The 19,895-nt window shown below is 32.3% G+C and overlaps 1 protein-coding gene across 1 annotated transcript; it reads right to left on the bottom strand.

The window, feature by feature from the left end:
• Positions 1-5,214: 5,214 nt before the first annotated feature.
• On the bottom strand, positions 5,215-14,758 carry LOC127708055 (IQ domain-containing protein K-like). Its single transcript, XM_052212850.1, has 7 exons — positions 14,687-14,758; positions 11,690-11,944; positions 10,923-11,020; positions 7,931-7,983; positions 7,067-7,144; positions 6,678-6,762; positions 5,215-5,488 (listed from the first exon to the last, which is right to left on the bottom strand). Exons 1-7 carry the CDS (start codon positions 14,739-14,741, stop codon positions 5,279-5,281), a joined length of 834 nt encoding a protein of 277 aa, XP_052068810.1. The 5' UTR covers positions 14,742-14,758; the 3' UTR covers positions 5,215-5,278.
• Positions 14,759-19,895: the final 5,137 nt, after the last annotated feature.

Genomic DNA, 19,895 nt, shown 5'->3' with positions numbered 1-19,895 from the left:
TTACTTACAGTATTTGAGAAATAGACCAAACCACAAAAACTAAACATTGTCCAATGAACCATGAAATTGAGGTCAAGGTCAAATGAAAACAATCATGCCATACACTAAATATAGTTTCGCTATTGCTTATAGTATTTGAGATATGGAAAACTTAACTCCATGAAATGAGGTCAAGGTCAGATTAACCCTGTCTGACAGACATGTAGACCTTTGTATAGTTATCCTATTACTGTGATTAGTATTTCACAGGACAAAAAAAATGAAAATTCTTTATCGAGTAGTCACTGAACCATGAAAATGAGGTCAAGGACAATGGATATATGACAGACAGAAAGGCTTGAATGTTTTTACTATTTTTGCAACTTCAAGGGCCAGATAACTGCTCTCATCATACCTCCTCCTTTCTCATGATTGGGATATTCTTTGTAAAAGTACAAAATTCTATATGGTTGATTTTGGGATATGATAAACAGATTAAGCAAATATGAATCTTAGAAAAGCAAAGGATATTGGGAATCCATCCATGACACAAAATCAGTACATGCACAGCAAAAAACACACAAAAAGCAAAGGAGCAGCGCTTTAATAGCTGTTCTTCATCTCAAAGTCACATTGAAGCTCAAACACTTAACCATTTATCTCTAAAAAATTGTTGCCCTTAAAGATGCTTTTTGACTACTGAAGATTCATTATCATTCGTTGAACACTAAATTTCTGTGGATTTGGTGAGTATACGGGAAATGGAAATTAAAATATTCAAAGACTTAAAGGGTCCAACAATATGTCCCCATTCAAAAGCATAGATCGTCAAAAAAACAAGAGGCTCATGAGAGCCTGATATTGCTCACCTGGCTGTAATTTCAGTTTCAGGCATTTGACTCATTTGTAGATCTTACTTTGCTGAACAATTTTGTCATTTACACTTTCTCTCTTTCTATAATAATATTAAAGATAATACATAACCCAAAACTGTAAAATATCCTAAAAATTAACTATTTCTGGACAGTAACCCAACAATACGTTGTCCTATTGGTCTGAAGATTACTTGACAGGTAGATCTAAACCTGTTTAACACTTTCACCTATGTCAGTTTTGCTCTAATACTGCTTTAGTTTTTGAGATGAAAGCCAAAAACTTCATTTGACCCCTATGTTCTATTTTTAGAAACTGCCACCATGTTTTTGAATGGATCAAATCCCCGAATACAATCTATAAACTACATACCCTAAGGAACATTCAATTAAAGTTTTTAAGTATTTGGCAAAGTAGTTTCAGAGAAGAAGATTTTTGAAAAAGTATTTGGACTTTCACAAAAAATGTAAAAAAAAAAAACATTTTAAGGGCAATAACTCCTCAAGGGGTCAATTGACTATTTTGATCATGTTGACTTATTTGTAGATCTTACTAAGCTGAACATTTATTGCTATTTACACTTTCTCTCTATCTATTGTAATAATAAAGATAACCAAAAACAGTAAAATTTCATAAAAAAATAATATTTCGAACAGTAACCCTACAATGGGTGGTCCAATTGGTCTGAAAATTTCATAGCAAATAGATCTTGACTTATTTATCACTTTAACTCCATGTCACTTTTGCTCGTACTGCTATAGTTTTTGAGATAAAAGCCAAAAACTGCATTTGACCCCTATGTTCTATTTTTAGCCATGGTGGCCATGTTTGTTAATGGATCAAAACTTTGGATACAATTTATAAACCAGTTACCCTAAGGAACATTCAGTTAAAGTTTAGAAGTATGAGGCAAAGTAGTTTCAGAGGAGAATACTTTTTAATGTTAGCAAACATGATGAACAAATTGTGTAAAATTGTCCTTGAAGGGCAATAACTCCTTAAGGGGTCAATTGAAAATTTTGGTCATATTAAACTTTTTTGTAGATCTTACTTTGCTGAACATTTTTGCTGTTTACAGTTTATCTTTATCTTCAATAATATTCAAGATAATAACCAAAAACTGCAAAATTTCCTTAAAATTACCAATATAGTGGCAGCAACCAAACAATGGCTTGTTCGATTCATCTGAAAATTTCAGGGCTGATAGATCTTTACCTATTGAACAGTTATATCCCCATGTCAGATTTGCTCTAAATGCTTTAGTTTTTGAGATATAAGCCAAAAACAGCATTTGACCCCTATGTTCTATTTTTAGCCATGGCGGCCATGTTTGTTGATGGATCAAAACTTTGGTTACAATTTATAAACTAGATACACTAAGGAACATTCAGTTAAAGTTTGAAGGTATTTGGCCCAGTAGTTTCAGAGGAGAAGATTCTTGAAATAGTTTACGACGGACGCCAAGTGATGACATAAGCTCACATGGGGCCCTTTGGGCCCCGGTGAGCTAAAAAGGGGGGGGTTCCAACTCCCAGAACCCCCTTTGGATCCACCACTGTTCTCCTTTAAGAATACTGAACTAATTTCAACCAAACTTGGGGTGTATCATACTTTGGATATCAAAACAAATTTTGTGTTTTTATTCCAGTCAATCTACAAATATATCTGCCATAGCTAAAAATAGATCATATTGATAAATTACATTGTCTAATATCTTGAAAACTGTAATAGATAGAGAAATGCCCAGAAAGTGCTACTTCCTATTTTCCCTAAAATTATCAAATGACTCCTTTGAAGAGTTATTATACCCTTAAGTGAAGATATTTGACTAATTTTTAAGTCTATTATCTCAAGAACTATAATAAGGTAGAAACTGTAAACAGCAAAATAATCAACAATAGAAGATATACAAACATGCCAATATATCTGAAACCATTGGAGGACTATAACTCAAATGTTTAATTTTGACAAATTGTCTTGTTTTTGTCTATTATCTAAAAAATTATAATAGATCATTAGAAACTGTTAACAGCAAACATAATAAGCAATAGATCTACAAAAAGCCAATATGACCAAAATCATTTGAAGAATCTTTTTAGGAGTTATTGCCCTGAAATTAAAATTTGTACTAATTTTTGTGTTTTTGTCCATAATCACAAAACTAAAGTAGATAGGTAGAAACAGTTGTAAACAGCAAAAATGATCAACAATAAAAATTTACAAAAATGCCTATATGACTCCTTAGAGTAATGGCCATTAAATTAGAATTTTGACAAATTTTCTTGTTTTTTGTTAATTATCCTAAAAAGTATAACAGATAGGTAGAAACTGTGATCAGCAAAAATTATCAGGCATACAATATGACCAAAACAAATGGATGACACATTAATGAGCTGTTGTCCTAAAATGATGATTTTTGACTAATTTTTTAGTGTCCCCTTGGTATCTTTTGTTTCTTTTTATTGTGATTTAGCCAATATCTTGACAAGTTTTATAGAAACAGCAAAGGTGATCGGCAATACAAGACTTACATCAAAACTATATAATTGAATGACTCCCTATAAAAGTTATTGACCTTAAATGACAATTTTTTCCTAATTTTTATTATTTTGCCAATATTCTAAAAATCTATAAAAGATACAAAATTATAAAAAATTATAGTTATACAATATATACAAAAATGCCAAAATAACCAAACCATTGGACAACTTCTTACAGAATTATTACCCTTAACTGATGATTTTTATCCAGTTTTTGCATTTAAGGCAACATCTAAAAAAGATAGAGAGAAATTGTAAACAGTATAATTGATCAGCAATACAAATTCAACAAAAAAAGAAATTTTGATAATGAATCATATTCTAGTCTATAATGTTTGAGAGTGGCCATTTTTTTTTTAAAGCATTGCCGAAAGGCAAAAGCAGGTCTAGTAACCACCTGACTATGTCCCTCCGTCTGTCTGCCGACCTTCAGTTAGACCTTTGGTTGGAACTTTGGTCAAAATTTTCTTGTCTTCTATGAAAGGGAATGATTTAATCTTTGGTCCACAGCTTGTTAATGTTGAGATGAAGTGAGTAAGCAATTTAACATCCACAGTGCAGCTACTTCCTGTTTGCAGATCCTATGGATCTTACAACACTCATTGTACAAGGAAAATTTTCGTCAAACTTTTTTTTGCTTCTTTAAAGGGAAATGGTTTAATATTTGATCTGCACCTTGGTAATGTTGAGTTTTAGAAAGTAAGCAATTTTTACATCAGCTGTGCATGCACTTCCTGTTTGCCATTAGTTTGAAATTTCACAACACTCATTGTACAAGGAAAATTTTTATCAAACTTTTCTTTGCTCCTTTGATGGGAATGATTTTGTATTTGGTCTACAGCTTCATAATGTTGAGTTGTAGCCAAAAATTTATTTTAACATCCACCATCCAGCCACTTCCTGTTTGCCAATAGTTTGTGAAATTTTACAGCACTCATTGTACATGGAAAGTTTTTGTCAAACTTTTCTTGGCTTGTACTGAACGGAATAACTCTATTATTTGTTTGCAGCTTGATTATGTTCAGTTGTAAAGAAAATTAAATTTTTACATCTGCCATGCAGCCACTTCCTGTTTGCAGATGTTCGGAAATTTTACAACACTCATTCACAAGGATAATTGACGTCACATTTTTTTGGCTTTAATAAAAGGGAAGGATCATATTTGTTTCAGTATAGATGTTACCTCAATCAATCGATTACAGCAACCCAGATCCAGACCTGGTATTAGTCTTGTTGAATATATACATGATCATACATATAGATCCAGGTGAGGGACATAGGCTCTTTAGAGCCTCTAGTTTAAGTGGCCATTGAACCATGAAAATGAAGCAAAGGACATATGCCACACTAAAACATCCTACCATAAGGCATCTGTATACCATATATATATATTATCCAGCTCTTCTACCTTCTCAAATGTGAAACTGAATATGAAGAGGAAATGCTGCAGTCCACCTGGTTAGCATCCCTGTCTTCCACTATGTGCCATTCATGGCAGGAGAGACAAAATCTATGGAATGGTTATTGATGATAATCAAAGTCAATTTAAGAACTATTTTTACTTATGCTGAGTAAATTCTATTGAATATAATATTATTGGAATATTAAAGGAATGAATGCATTTTTTGAAATAATAAATTAAAGTTTGACATGTCAAATTTGCAATCAAAATCTTATCAACATCTCAGACATCTTCCATGCACTGAAACTTGATCTAAACATCAGTAATATATCAAGTTATTTCATTAAGACAACTAACAGCTTTCATTGTTTTGTCCTGTTTTCAACTACTGATTGAAGGGTTTTGAAAAAAAGAGTAACATAAAAACTGATAATAAATATATTATATACAAAGATCACAGTCATTTATAACATCTAACAATAATTTATGTCTGTTGTGAAGGAGATTTAACAGTTATAGGAGCATTGTCTTCTTCTTTATTTAATTGGTCTTCAGATGCATTAGGTGTTGGTGTGTCCCATCCTGGCATTTTCTTATCCCAAAATTGGCTAACTTTATCCTGTATACCACCAGTTTCCTCCCGCCATTCTCTCTGCCACTGTCGTAATTCCTGAACTTCAGGATCTTTTCGTACCTATAATTTAAAAAAATTAAAGTCTGAACCTGTAGATACAATTCACCAAAAACAAATATCAAAAGATGATACCCCACTGTATGCATGAATATAGTTCTGCAAACTTTAGATTTCAGTTTTGTTGAAGTATAACTTGAAATTGTTTTACCTGAAAGACAAATTTTAGACCCCCACCATAGTTATGACTTAATCCATGATGAAGGACAATTTATTGATGTCTTTTCTTTCAAACTTATTAACTAAAACATTAATAAAACAAACTGTACAAGGTAAGTACAATATCCCAATGACAGCTGTTCTTAGTGAACGTTGGACAGATGAGAAAATACTATTACTGAAAAATTCTACAATGTATTTATCAAATGAAAATACACATCATAAACACATTTTTACACCATTATGTAATGACAAAGGAAAAACTACTAGACCTTTTGTCATGAGGTAAGGGTAAAAAATTATTATATGTAGATTTTACATGAATTTCTCCATTCCCAGTACATAACTGCAAACATCTGCCATCATTTTTTCAATGCGGAATAAAACATAATCTGGATTTATACTAAATATTATACAACTATGATCAACAAAGTACTAAAAACTTGACCAATTTATAAACAAATTTATTTTTCATGAAAAATATTGAATTCCAATACATGTACCAATATTAATAAATCAGAATGAAATACAAACTGCATAAGTAAAATAATCATCATACAACAACATTCCAAATGTTAAACAGATTTTAGTATGACTTTTTTTTAATCTTTATTACTGCTGTTTTGAATATTAAGTATTAACCTCAATCAAAAGATTCTATTAAATATATATCTGTTTTTGGAAGACTTTAGAACTGTGAGTGAACTCACAAAAGCATTATACAAAAGCATGCCCCTACCCCCAATTTCGATTATCTCCCCTTTAACATATTGTTCCAGGATAATACTCCTGTATGCACATTCTACAACTGTGTAAAGCTTCATCATTTTCAATCAAGAATGATAGTAGTTGTGCTTACAAGACACATGGACAGACAGACAGTGTGATTCTATATACAACCAAACACTTTGTTTGAGTGAGTATAATAATAGACTATAAACCTGAGTAACCAAAACCAACAAGATGGTTGAAGCCTTCTTCCTTATATGAATTACTATTACATGTATTCTATTAAACATATATAACTACATACCAGGAAACCTCTCCAGTAATTCTGTATAATTTGTGTTGCCTCGTCCTCTGTCCAGATCAGGGACAATGGTAATGGTGGTCTAGGACTAAAAATACAAACATTTTACATTTTATTTCTGCCAGTGTGACTACCAGTAAATGTTTTTAGGGACCAGCACATCAAAAAATTTAAATTTAAAAAACCAACAGATAATATCATTGACATCAGGATGCAATTTGAAATAGCATATTATACTCTTTAATCTAAATTTTCAGTGAAATCCTATTTGTCATTTTAAATAGCTAGTTTTAATCACAATTATTCTACAATTTTCACAAAAAAAATTATATGCACATCTATGTGCTAGCACGGCAACTGTACAATATTTCGTTTCAGTACTAAGAACTTACTGATCCTTCAACCATTCCTTGACAAATGGGATTTCTTCTAATGTTACATTTTCTCTGTCTTTGTGTAAAGGATTCTTTCTACAAGAAAAAATAATGAAGAAACTAAATAACAACGAAGAAGCTATAAAATTTACAGCTAACTTGATTTTCTGTACGGTACTTTGAATGGTGCTTTCAGGCTTTTTTTTACCTGCCCCATTCTATGCATATTTTCCAATCTAGCATTATCAAGGACCATACCTCCTGAATGGCAAAAAGATAAATTGTCAATATCAAACTAAACCATTTTGTCCTCAGTAACACAATAATATAATTTGAAAACTATTGTAGAAGGGTTAATAAGTTATTGAACGGAAACAACATAAAGTGCCCTTTTCCAATATATCAAGGACAATATAACTCTTGAACCGTAAAAGTGAAATTCGTCAATATCTAATTTACCTCTATTCTGTCATTTTTATCAACATATTCAAATTTGAAATGCATTGGTTGAATGATTGATTAGTAATTGCAAGGAAACTGCTGGCAGCTGCCTGCTGTACTTCATCAATTTAATAACTGGGTTTTCAGAAAACTCAGATAATCTGTGATTTTTCTCCATTCCAATGATGGCTTTAAACCCAAATTAAATCATTTAACTGTTACAGAACATTTTAAAAGTCAACTTGCATCTTTACTTAATGTTTATGACTGAAGGTCTTACAACTTTAATAACTTTTACATAAACTTAATAAAATTTGACATAAAAATGATTTGCACAAATTTCTCCAATAAGTGAGGGCTTTCACAACAAGTTTATTAAATGCTCTGTAATATTAATGTGTGTGTGTGAAAATATCCAAGTATCTACTATATAATACTTACTTATATAATGTTTCTGTGAGATAATCTAATGCATTGAATTTTGTTCTTTTTCTCTGAAAAAATAAAATAAACAATGCATTGAAATACTATAATCAACACCATTTTTTTTCTACAAATAAGAATGGACACATAGAAATGTCTTTTTGTGTGCAACGGATTACCACAGAATCATATATGTTAAATATCTATGAGATCAAGGTCATACTTCAAGTATTAGAATTACAAGGGGGAGTATTCATATTGTATTCCAATTTATAGAATATGAAATCTGACTTTAAAAGAATATTAACAAGAGTGCACACGCTGAAATGTCTCGCCTTCTTTACTAATCATTGATATTATGTTGATAGTCCTAAATATAAAGCTTTCTTACAACTGTCACATAAACTTAACATTAACCAAGAAAAATAAACATTGACCAATGAACCATGGAAATGAGGTCAAGGTCAGATGAACCGTGCCAGGCAGGCATGTACAGCTAACAATTCTTCCATACAACAAATATAGTTGACCTACTGCTTATAGTTTAAGAAAAACAGACCAACACACAAAAACTTAACACTGAGCAATGAACTGTGAAAATGAGGTCAAGGTCAAATAAAAACTGCGCGACTGACATAAAGATCATAATATTTCCATACACCAAATATAGTTGACCTATTGCATATAGTATTAGAAAAAAAGACCAAAACCCAAAATCTTAACTTTGACCACTGAACCATGAAAATGAGGTCAAGATCTAATGACACCTGCCAGCTAGACATGTACACCTTACAATCATTCCATACACCAAATATAGTTGACCTATTGCTTAAAGTGTAAGAAAAACAGACCAAAACACAAAAACGTAACATAAGCAATGAACCATGAAAATGAGGTCAAGGTCAAATAAAACCTGCCAGACTGACATGTACATCATTAAATATTTCCATACACCAAATATAGTTGACCTACTGCATACAGTATTAGGAAAACAGACCAAAACACAAAAACTTAACATTAAGCAATGAACCATGAAAATGAGGTCAAGGTCAAATAAAACATGCCAGACTGACATGTACATCGTAAAATATTTCCATACACCAAATATAGTTGACCTACTGCATACAGTACTAGAAAAACAAACCAAAACACAAAAACTTAACATTGAGCAATGAACCGTGAAAATGAGGTCAAGGTCAAATAAAACTTGCCAGACTGACATGAACATCGTACAATATTTCCATACACCAAATACAGTTGACCTATTGCATACAGTATAAGAAAAACAGACCAAAACACAAAAACTAAACTATGACCACTGAACCATGAAAATGAGGTCAAGGTCAGATGACACCTGCCAGTTGGACATGTACCCCTTACTATCATTACATACACCAAATATAGTAGACCTATTGCTTATAGTATCTCAGATATGGACTTGACCACGAAAACTTAACCTTGTTCACTGATCCATGAAATAAGGTCGAGGTCAAGTGAAAACTATCTGACGGGCATGAGGACCTTGCAAGGTACGCACATACCAAATATAGTTATCCTATTACTTATAATAAGAGAGAATTTAACATTCCAAAAAATCTGAACTTTTTTTTCAAGTAGTCGCTGAACCATGAAAATGAGGTCAAGGACATTGGACGTGTGACTGACGGAAACTTCCTAACATGAGGCATCTATTTACAAAGTATGAAGCATTCAGGTCTTCCACCTTCTAAAATATAAAGCTTTTAAGAAGTTAGCTAACGCCGCCGCCGCCGCAGGATCACTATCCCTATGTCGAGCTGGATCACTATCCCTATGTCGAGCTTTCTGCGACAAAAGTCGCAGGCTCGACAAAAAACTGATAAAGTTAAAACCTTTTATACTTGAAGTATGGTGTACCATAAAAATGAGATTTATGGTATGGCAATCCCTGTCAGATGGAACTGTGTACCTGATGTACAATGTCTCTAAATATAGTTGACTGTTACTTATAATAACTAAGACTCCAAAACTAACCTAATCAGGAAAACTTGATGTGAATCAATGTACCATTATAACAAGGTCAAATCATTCCAGACATGCATGTACACAGGACAAAATAAGTGTAGGTCAAATAAAGTATTCAAATTACTAACTGAACTGCGAAAATGACGGTATAATGAAAAGTTTCCAACATGTCCACCAGAGGTCGTGTGTTTTGTAGTGTTGTATAGATGATGTCTCACTGTCTTATGCCTTACATATTTTTTTATCTACATACTGTTGACATGTCTTGCACAACAGCAAATTAAAAAACTTAATACTGAAAACATAACCTAACAACTGCAGAATAAACAAGAATGTCTCCATAGTACATGGATGCCCCACTCACACTATCATTTTCTATGTTCAGTGGACTGTGAAATTGGGGTCAAAACTCTAATTTGGCATTTAAATTAGAAAGATTATATCATAGGGAACATGTGTACTAAGTTTCAAGTTGATTGGACTTCAACTTAATCAAAAACTACCTTGACCAAAAACTTTAACCTGAAGCGGGACAGAGGGACTAACAAACGGAAGCACAGACCGAAAAACATAATGCCCCTCTACTATCGTAGGTGGGGCATAAAAATGAGGTTAATTTAAGTAACAATAATTGGGTGACAGGATCCATTAAATTAGTAATCTTTATAGGAACACAGAGATACAAGTCCATGGTATCTGGAGTGGTCGATGCAGTAGCTGTCAACAGATGTAATATACATACATTTTTGTAAGTCTGACCACAAGCAAGACAAAAATTGTACTTATACAAATTTTATCTATTTAAATCTATACTCCTCTGGGTCTTGGATGACAGAATAATTTCTCTTAAATACTGTATCCAGAATGGCAATGTGTATGCTGACAGAATTAATACAAACACACTTTTATTGTTTTTCAGGGACTAATATATAAAAAAATATGTACAATTTAAAACTAATAACTATCAGATTAGCCACAATCTATTCATTATGTATAAAATACAAACCTCAAGACATTTTTCTTTTTTGGCTTGTCTTAGCATATCTTCTAAGGCAGGTAATAACCATGGAAATACATAATGTTCCAAATATTCACGAGGACTACCTGTAATTCAACAAAAATATGTCAGGTCCAGTAGTAGTGGTTTGGGACTTACCGGTATGAATTCACCCTACTTAAGTTGAAGAAAAAACACAAATATTTTTCAAGAAACAGATTTTAATATTTTGTCAATTGTTAAACATTATAGTATAATTAATATATTTATAATAAGAATATTTAAATTTTCTATTCAAATTTCAAAGACAACATTATTCCAACTTCAGCATGATTTTACTGTAATGTTTGATGGCTTGATATAGTAACTGATCTTTGAAATGAGATGATATGAGATTTTTGCGGTATTTCACTGTTAATAATCTATGTGCATATAAGAAAGATAATTTTAAGATTTAAGTGGTTACCTAGCGTACCCACTCCTTCAGTTTAAAAACAAACCTACTATTATATTTGAAATATTTTCATCAACCTGCAACTTGACGAACAATGACTACAAACAACTCAACAAATCCAGTTAATCTAAACCACTCTCCTAAATTGACTGAGACATATTCATACACTTCATCTGTCTTTTGTTGCATGTTGACCTCTAGAGATCTTTTGGTTCTTTGTGTCATTCCACTGAAGTATATCCAGCATTTTCTTTTGGTCATAAAACATACATGTAAAATTAAATAAAATTTACACAGACACACCATATTAATAAGTACTTACATTTATCCTTATTTGGTGCATCAGGAGGAGGAGGGGGAGGAGAAGCTGGAGGTTTATCTGTAAATGCAAATCCTGCACAAGCTGGATGAGCAGTAGCAGGATCTATGTCCATGATAGGGTCGGCATCAGCCAAAACTTTTTCATGCATCTTCCCATAGAAGACAGGTGTGTGTTTGGAAGGATCAAAATCAATATATTCTGTTCTTACGGACTGTTCATCATCATCTCGAAATGGTGGGCGTTTTGAATCAAAATCTGTATAATTAAATAAATTAAAATTAGTTAAGTTATAACAATAGCCTTTTGAAAAAGAATATACCTTTATGACCTCAAAAATATTTAAGTTATACTACATGTAAGTACTTTTGTACTTAGAAATGAGAAAGGAAACGGGGAATGTGTTAGAGACAACCCGACCAAAGAGAAGAAAACAGCCCAAGGCCACCAATGGGTCTTCAACAAAGCGAGAAAATCCTGCACCTGGAGGCGACTTTAGCTGGCTCCTAAACAAAAATGTGTACTAGATCAGAGAAAATGGACGTCACACTTAAAACTCCGAAACATAAATGAACTAAAATAAAAAAAAACATACAAGACTAACAAAGGCCAGAGGTTCCTGACTTTGGACCAGCGCAAAAATGCTAGCTCAGTTGGTAAAGCAATGATTTTTATCTACAAAAAAAAATAACATGTACTCTTCTGTTACAGGCCACCCCGTAAGACAAATGAAACAATAGAGGCCAAAGTCCTAATAAGTGTAAGAAAATCAATATACTAGTGAATCCAAACTTGTTGAATTTTTTTAAAACCCTTGTTATTGTGCCTTCCAGAGGCGGATTTAGGGGGGGGGGCCCGGCCCCCCCTTTTGTGGGAAAAATTGGCTGATTATATGGGGAATCACTGAAGCATGACTGGAGCGGGCCCCCTCTTAGGCAGTCAGTGGACCCCCTCTTATGAAAATTTCTGGATCCGCCACTGCCTTCACTTTCATCTACATTCAGCCCAATCAAAAAAATATTTACAAGGGATGAAAATTTTATACCGGTATATATATATATATTTGGCTTGTAGTTCATAAATATTGATGAATTTTATGAATAATAAATAGCAAAGTTTGATAATAAAAATCTGTGTTTTGCATATTCAAATATATAATTTTCATTCTGGAGACATTTATTTGAATATTAAATTCATGTACAAATGTATAAAGATTTCATATCAAAATATAATATTTTTTAGGATTAGGGTAACACTTTTGACACACGTGTTTTTTTTTGTTAAAGGTAAAATCCTAACATGTGTTAATCTTTAAAAAATTTTGTGTAAGTCTTCTAGTGTTCCTTTGATAAAAAAAGGAGATATCTATATATTCATTTGACCACACAGTTACAATGGTCTATCTCCATATACAACTATAATACAAGATTTCTACATTTTACAAGTTTAAGCCAAACCTATACTGTTAAATCTCCACACTCCTATATATATTGAATTATAATAGCTTATTCATCTAGTTGGACACCTGAAGAAAAATAGTGTTATAGTGTTGTATTTCCATTATTTATCAAGTATTTTTGCTGTAAAATATTTAACAAAATTATCTGACTTTGCTTAAATTTTTTGCATGGTTTGAACACAATCTATGCGTAATTCTTAGCAAAATTAGCATTACAGAATTGGGGATGTAAAATCTATGATCTATCTCCAATAGAAATATAGAGATTAATTTCTAAAACAACATTGTTTGTCCTGACGTGTTGTATCTCTACAAAAGGAGGTGATTTATCTGTTCTTGTCTATTAAAAAAACAATCGAACAAAGAGTGAATCTTCGTGTCAGTAAATTTGATTCCTACATAACTTTCTATACACCAAACATGCCAAACTGGAGTTGTTTTTTAAATTATGAATGACATCTGTTGACCCAAAGTCAATCGGCGTAAATGATGTCATAAAGAATCAATTCTTACTGTGATGTAATAACATAAGCATTGTGACATAGGAAATTTAAGGGAAAGTACATGAATTTGTAAGTAGTTTATAATATCTTAATCAAATATTATTAATTATATTGCGTTTTTTAAACTTCATTTTCAACTTTCCAACATTTAGAAAAATTGGACTTACAAACGTAAACTGGGGTAATCAATTCATGTAAACTATCCAGGGTTTGACTAGGAACAGATTTCATAACTTGTGAACAGCTGAACAGGTACATATGTACTGGTAGATACCTCAGTTATTGTGAGCTCCCCTCGATAGCTGTGAGGGTACAGTGGTATCTGTGTACACTCCCTATCAGGATTAACGGAGCTGTGTCACTAATTTATGTACAACCCACCATCAAGGCGAATCCCCAACCCAACACTATGGGAGTGTTAGGACACAGGGAAGTCTGTTATTAATGTGGAGGGAGCTGAAGTACTGAAAAAGAACCACCAGAGTACCTGAGATGTGTGTGGGATGATGAAAATCACCATACTAATGTACTGAAATTTCCAGCGCCCTGAGTCGGGATCGAAACTGGGACCTTCAGCATAGACCTTATCGCTATTTGGAAATCTTTGCCGCTTTACCTATCGACGTCATACAACAATCACTTTTTCATTGTGGCGTCAGTTAATTATTTTCTACAGCGACGTCAAAATTTTACGAGAAACCTTTGTGATGTCCAGTAATGGCGGACAAATAGTGATAAGGTGTATTGTAGCCATCTGTCTTAACCACTATGCAAATAACCCACAGACTGGCACATGAATATATAGACAACTGACCATCTATCTATCTTCGTATTTCCACACTCAGTCACAACTTTGACTATTACGTGGCTTATTTACAATTTAAAAGAAATAAACCTTTTCAGTAATATTACTGTGACATTTCGATCTGCTCTGTGCTAAATTTAGAACATCCTTTCAAATTTTTCAGTCAGTGACCATTTTAAAAGATACATTTGAGTGTGCTGTGTACTTTGCTATTGACTTAAACTGTGTATCACCTTTGCATATTTCTGACCACAAATTTTTTTCTGGGACTTTCACGATGACCGCCATGTTGTTTATAATAATTTTCTACTTAAATATATGATGACACGACAGTAAATAGTTCATAAGAAAGATTGGAAGATTTTTATAAATCTTTGTCTTCGTTCTATATTGGTTCCTTACATGTTTTAAATATAATATTTGTGATTAGAAAAAGTTTTCTCTACATTTTAGATGGGCGAATAATTTTTCTCAAAGCAAACGCGCAGTGATTTCGTTGCTAGACATTAATTTAGGTTTCTCTTGAATTATCCACCTATTTGGGTAAAAGCCAGAAACTAATTTCAAATTTAACTCTGAGTAGTTCAAACGTTTATAATAAGCTGGTTTTAACCTTTTTTTAAAGGCATTCATGCTATTTGAACAAAATATAAGGTTAAAATTAAGCACGTTCCAGCGTCTATTTCCGCACTTGAAATGGTAAGTTAAGCAGACAATAATTCATAGTTGGATTCTATGGAATTTTTTCTTGTTAAAGGGAGGTTATACAAGTTACATATTGTGTATATTGAGACAATATTTCATAGAATCATAGATGGTTTATAATACACCTTATCGCTATTCCCGGCTGACCCGAGAATCTGTCCCGCTTGAACTTTTGACGTCATACAACAATCACTTTTCCATTGTGGCGTCAGATATTTTGTATTGTGACGTCAAAATTTTACGGGAACCTGTGTGATGTCCAGTAATGGCGGACAAATAGCGATAAGGTGTATTTATGGGTACAGGATAACTCGTACCTTCACCAACTCATACTTAATATGAGGCAGGCGTTACCTGTGAAAGGGGACGAAGTCTGTATGAATTATTTTTTTTTAATTCAAACATATTTTAACTTCAAAATCTGTTGAAAAAAGAAACGGAAATACCCTTACATTTCCGATTTCGGTTCTGTTGTTCGGAATTTTAGTTGTGACGTTATTTATGTTATGACGTCATATTCAATGTAAACAAAGAAACGCTATCAGGTAACGTTTTTTCATATCAAGCCATTCAAGGAATTATTAAAAATGGAATTGGTATTGCGTTCCTTCCTATATTTTACTAGACTGATAAATATATATTTTACTCAAAAGACTCATGCAAACGAGACCGGAAAAAGGAAGTAGATTTCTGCGCAAATGCGGGAAAATAAAAAAGTCTGAAAATAAAAAAGTTAACGATTTTGAGTTCATTAGTACAATGAAAATTTCGGGAAATTTTCCCGATTTTTTTTTTTTTTTTTTTTTTTTATTGATTTTTTTACCGTAATAGGGGACTTCGTCCCCTTATTATTCATATACATTATACGATGCAGTCAGGTAAATTTCGCCCACATAAAGCTTTGATCGTATGTATTCAGAGCTCCAGATAAGAATTCACAAATTGGGGTTTTTACCCACCATTTTTTTGTGTAATTGGGTGATAAAGTTTTTTAATTGCATTATCAATTCCAATTCACCCCTCAAGCAAATATCAAATTGGGTTTTTCACCACCAAGCTCCTTAATGTATTGGTTTTTTTCATCAACACAATATTGAATATTTAGGCATGTTATAATCACATTATATCAACCCCAGATGTGTTTCCATCTCAAATTTGTTTCTTTCTTTGTATATGTGCATAGCTGTTTTATTTGGTTTATTCACTGACGAGCAAATGTACGTTTAATTTGTGTCCTGTTTTAAACATTCTGTCAGTTTTGTATTTTCTCAAAACTTATGTAAACTGCAGCTGGTGTCACTAGTTGGACAGTAACTAATTGCCTTTCTAGATCCCATATGATCACCCTACAGTTTATAGTTGGGGTAGGTGTGGCTAAGTGTATAGATATTTATGTAATATATGTGAAATTTAGGTGCTGTAAGAAAGTTTCGCCAGTCCTTTCACCTATTTGCCAGATCTACTTTTTAATAAAAATAAAAAGTAGTTCCCAGATTTAAGATATACCCCAAAACCTTGAGATTTATAGGGTGGTTTAATGATGGAGACCACATTCAACTTAAATTTACAAATAATTCTGCAACATCAAGTAAATAAATGACAATGTTATACTGCACTTGCCAATAAGACAACTATCTTAAGCATCCAGAACAATTAGACCAAAACAAAGAAAGTGTCAAGCTGCATAATTTGACGTAAAAAACGGATATGTGTATTAATTCATCAACTAAAATGAAAATAAATAATATATAAACTGTTTTTGTTTAATTCAATTTACATAATGATAAATCTGGGTTAAGTTGTCCCTTATCAGAACTTTTGGTTTCGGATGCTTTCCAACTACATATCATGTCATAATTGATTTGGCCTTTCACTTTTTCCAACTGATTTCGTTTTTGACGAAACCCCGTGTTTATCGTTCTACAGCAATGTTCTCGTACCTTCAAACACGCCCGTGCGTTCAATGGACGCTTCCTAAAATCACTAGCTGAGTCTTGTTATCATCATAACTTTCCCTCAGCTATCAAAAAGAAGCCGAAAACATGCTTCTATTCAATATTTTTATCGGACATTTACTTTCATTTTAATTCATTGTATGTTATGATAAATCACGAGCAATTCGAAAAAATAGGACAGCATGTCACACGCTAATTGCATAAACGCCTAGAAGATCGAAATGTTTTCATAAACACGTGTACCTTTTGAGCAAAGGAAATTTCCAACAGGGACCCATTACAGCTACTTGATGCAGGGCTCTATTTTAAGAACGAAAGGACATTTCCAATTATAAATATAAAAATAGATTTACGCGACGACTGTAATCAAATAAGGGTAAATAAAGCAAACGATAGCAAATAAAAGCGTTAAGAACTCATGGTTTTGGCATATAATTCGGTTTTCCTTTGAATTAATTGGGTTATTGAACCCTGCAATGGGCAATTGCATTGGGTTTTTAATTATTTGTATTGCGTGATCACGCAAATACGCAGCTTATCTGGAGCTCTGTACAGTATTTCTGCTAAATTATATACAAATTGTATCAAATTCAATATAAATCGATTCACTGACAAATTAGTTTTGAGAAGTTTATCTCAATTACCCCAAAATATCTGAAATAAATTTTAAAATCAACAAAACAAGTGGGTCATCAGGTGTTTTTATCAGAAATGTGTTTGTCCGGTAAATCCACCCATGCACAGTAAATATGTATGGAGGGCCAGTTTATCACATATTTATAAAAGGAAAAGGTGATCTATTAATCATGTTAATAGACCACTTATAAAGGGATTCGAGACAATTGAAAAAAAAAAAATTCAGTCAGAAACGAGTTTTGTAAGCAATAATATGATTATCGTTAGCTTTAGAAATTGTATTAAATATATCTCTAGATATTTTAGTAATTAAGGATTTTTCTTTAAAATTTGACATTCAGTGATGATAAGTACAGTTCCTATGAATAAAATAGCAGACGAAATATTCACGGAAGTGTTAATTACAGAAGTAAATGGGAATGGGCAGATTTATGGGATGGGCAGAATTGCCGGACACTACTGTACTTGTTATTTTCTTTCATATATCATGATGTATAGCAACATACAAATAAAATAGAATATAACTTTGATTGCTAATATGATGCAATCATAATTGTTTCAAATCAAAGCTAATTAAATGCTAATTATTAGTCATTAGAATTTTTTGATTATATGAAATTGTTTGAACAACAATTTATTTAATATGCATATTAAATAATTATAATCATGCAATATACTAATCAGTGATCATTAGTGGATAAGAGACCTACAAAACTAGAATGGATTTGTTTAATAAGAAATAAACATAGAGAAGTATATAAAAACAAAAATTCTGTATAAATGCGGCACTTAAACAAATATATGTAAACCATTTGGACATTCTGGCTTTATGATTTCAAAAGGATTAGAAAAGTATTCATTATATATACACTAGCACGAAAAAACTCACATGTCCAATGCAAAATTCATTAAAAAATATCCTTTTCCAATATTCTATGGATCGTTCAAGCTTGAGATGATGTTCTATATATTTTTATTTACAAAAAAAAGGGTTAAATTTCCATTAAAAATCCAGAAACGCTCGCAATTTCACGGCAGAGGATTTCTCGGGGATGACATAATTAGAATAAGAAATATTTCTGTGGGCAGTATTTCACAGTGAAATATGGTCATGGACAGAATTTCACAGTGAAATATTATCATGGACAGTATTTCATAGTGAAATATTGTCCAGAAGGAGGTGACAAAATTTCGTGGGCAAAGACACTATTTCATGAGATATTGTCCTTGACAGTAATTCAGTATGAAATAGTGTCCGTTGACAATATTTTATAGGAAATTTAGTCCGATTGGCAATATTTCATGGACGCATCTATCTTAGCCGCAGCCATTTATTTCAGCAATTATTTACAATTGCATAACCCCTATTGTACTGTACCTTATTATAATCCAAAGGGTCCTCCTGATTACTGTCTAAAGCCCTGAGGGACATTCAGCTGATGATCGCCATTCACTTGTACAGGTAGATCGACACACCTGACAGGAGAACACTTGATCAAGAGAGACAATTAATTGCATTATTTAATTATTTTTTTAGCAAATGCTAATGAAAATTCAGATTAAGAAATAAAATTTAAATTCAATTACAAAGAGAAAAGATTTTGACAAGTTGAACACATGCTTTTATTGACAGACACAATCAACACCCCTATATATAAACGAGTACAAGGTTAGACTCTTAATCGCAAAACTACATAATTTCATGCCAAATAACAACAATTATTCATCATGATTAATCATTTTAGTAGTTTCAAAGTAAATACTCGAATATTAACTGCAACTTAATAATCTGAAGAAATTTCGTAACGTAAAAATAATACACCCGGTTTACAAAATCGAAAGATGCATGTTGCATGGTCTATTATTGTGGGAATTTGCAATTTTATGACATAAAAATCGTTTCAATTTTAAACTTTTGCCTTCCAAAATCTGTTTTCAATGTTTTACAAAAATGGTTATGAAACTTGTTGTTGATGCTGTAAATCATCGATCCAAATTAGTGACTTCTGAATTGAATTTGACATTACTACAACAGGGGTGTTTGTACAGTGAGAAAAAAGGTCCCCATTTCAAAGTCCTATCAAAATTACCAAAATAGTGAGAAAACGACTCTGGGAACCTTCTGACAGGAAAAATGTTGATGTTA

This window comes from Mytilus californianus, unplaced genomic scaffold (assembly GCF_021869535.1).
Source record: "Mytilus californianus isolate M0D057914Y unplaced genomic scaffold, xbMytCali1.0.p SCAF_7, whole genome shotgun sequence".
Taxonomy (NCBI): Eukaryota; Metazoa; Mollusca; class Bivalvia; order Mytilida; family Mytilidae; genus Mytilus; species Mytilus californianus.
This window is presented reverse-complemented; position numbering and strand designations above follow the sequence as displayed.

Excerpts from the sequence above, each read along its gene's own strand:
- LOC127708055 (XM_052212850.1), bottom strand. The coding sequence starts at position 14,741 with ATGGCGGTCATCGTGAAAGTCCCAGAAAAAAATTTGTGGTCAGAAATA. Across the intron at positions 11,021-11,689 it reads TGCACCAAATAAGGATAAAT|GTAGTCCTCGTGAATATTTG; the intron begins GTAAGTACTTAT and ends GTTGAATTACAG. Across the intron at positions 7,145-7,930 it reads CTCACAGAAACATTATATAA|AAAGAATCCTTTACACAAAG; the intron begins GTAAGTATTATA and ends TTTTTCTTGTAG.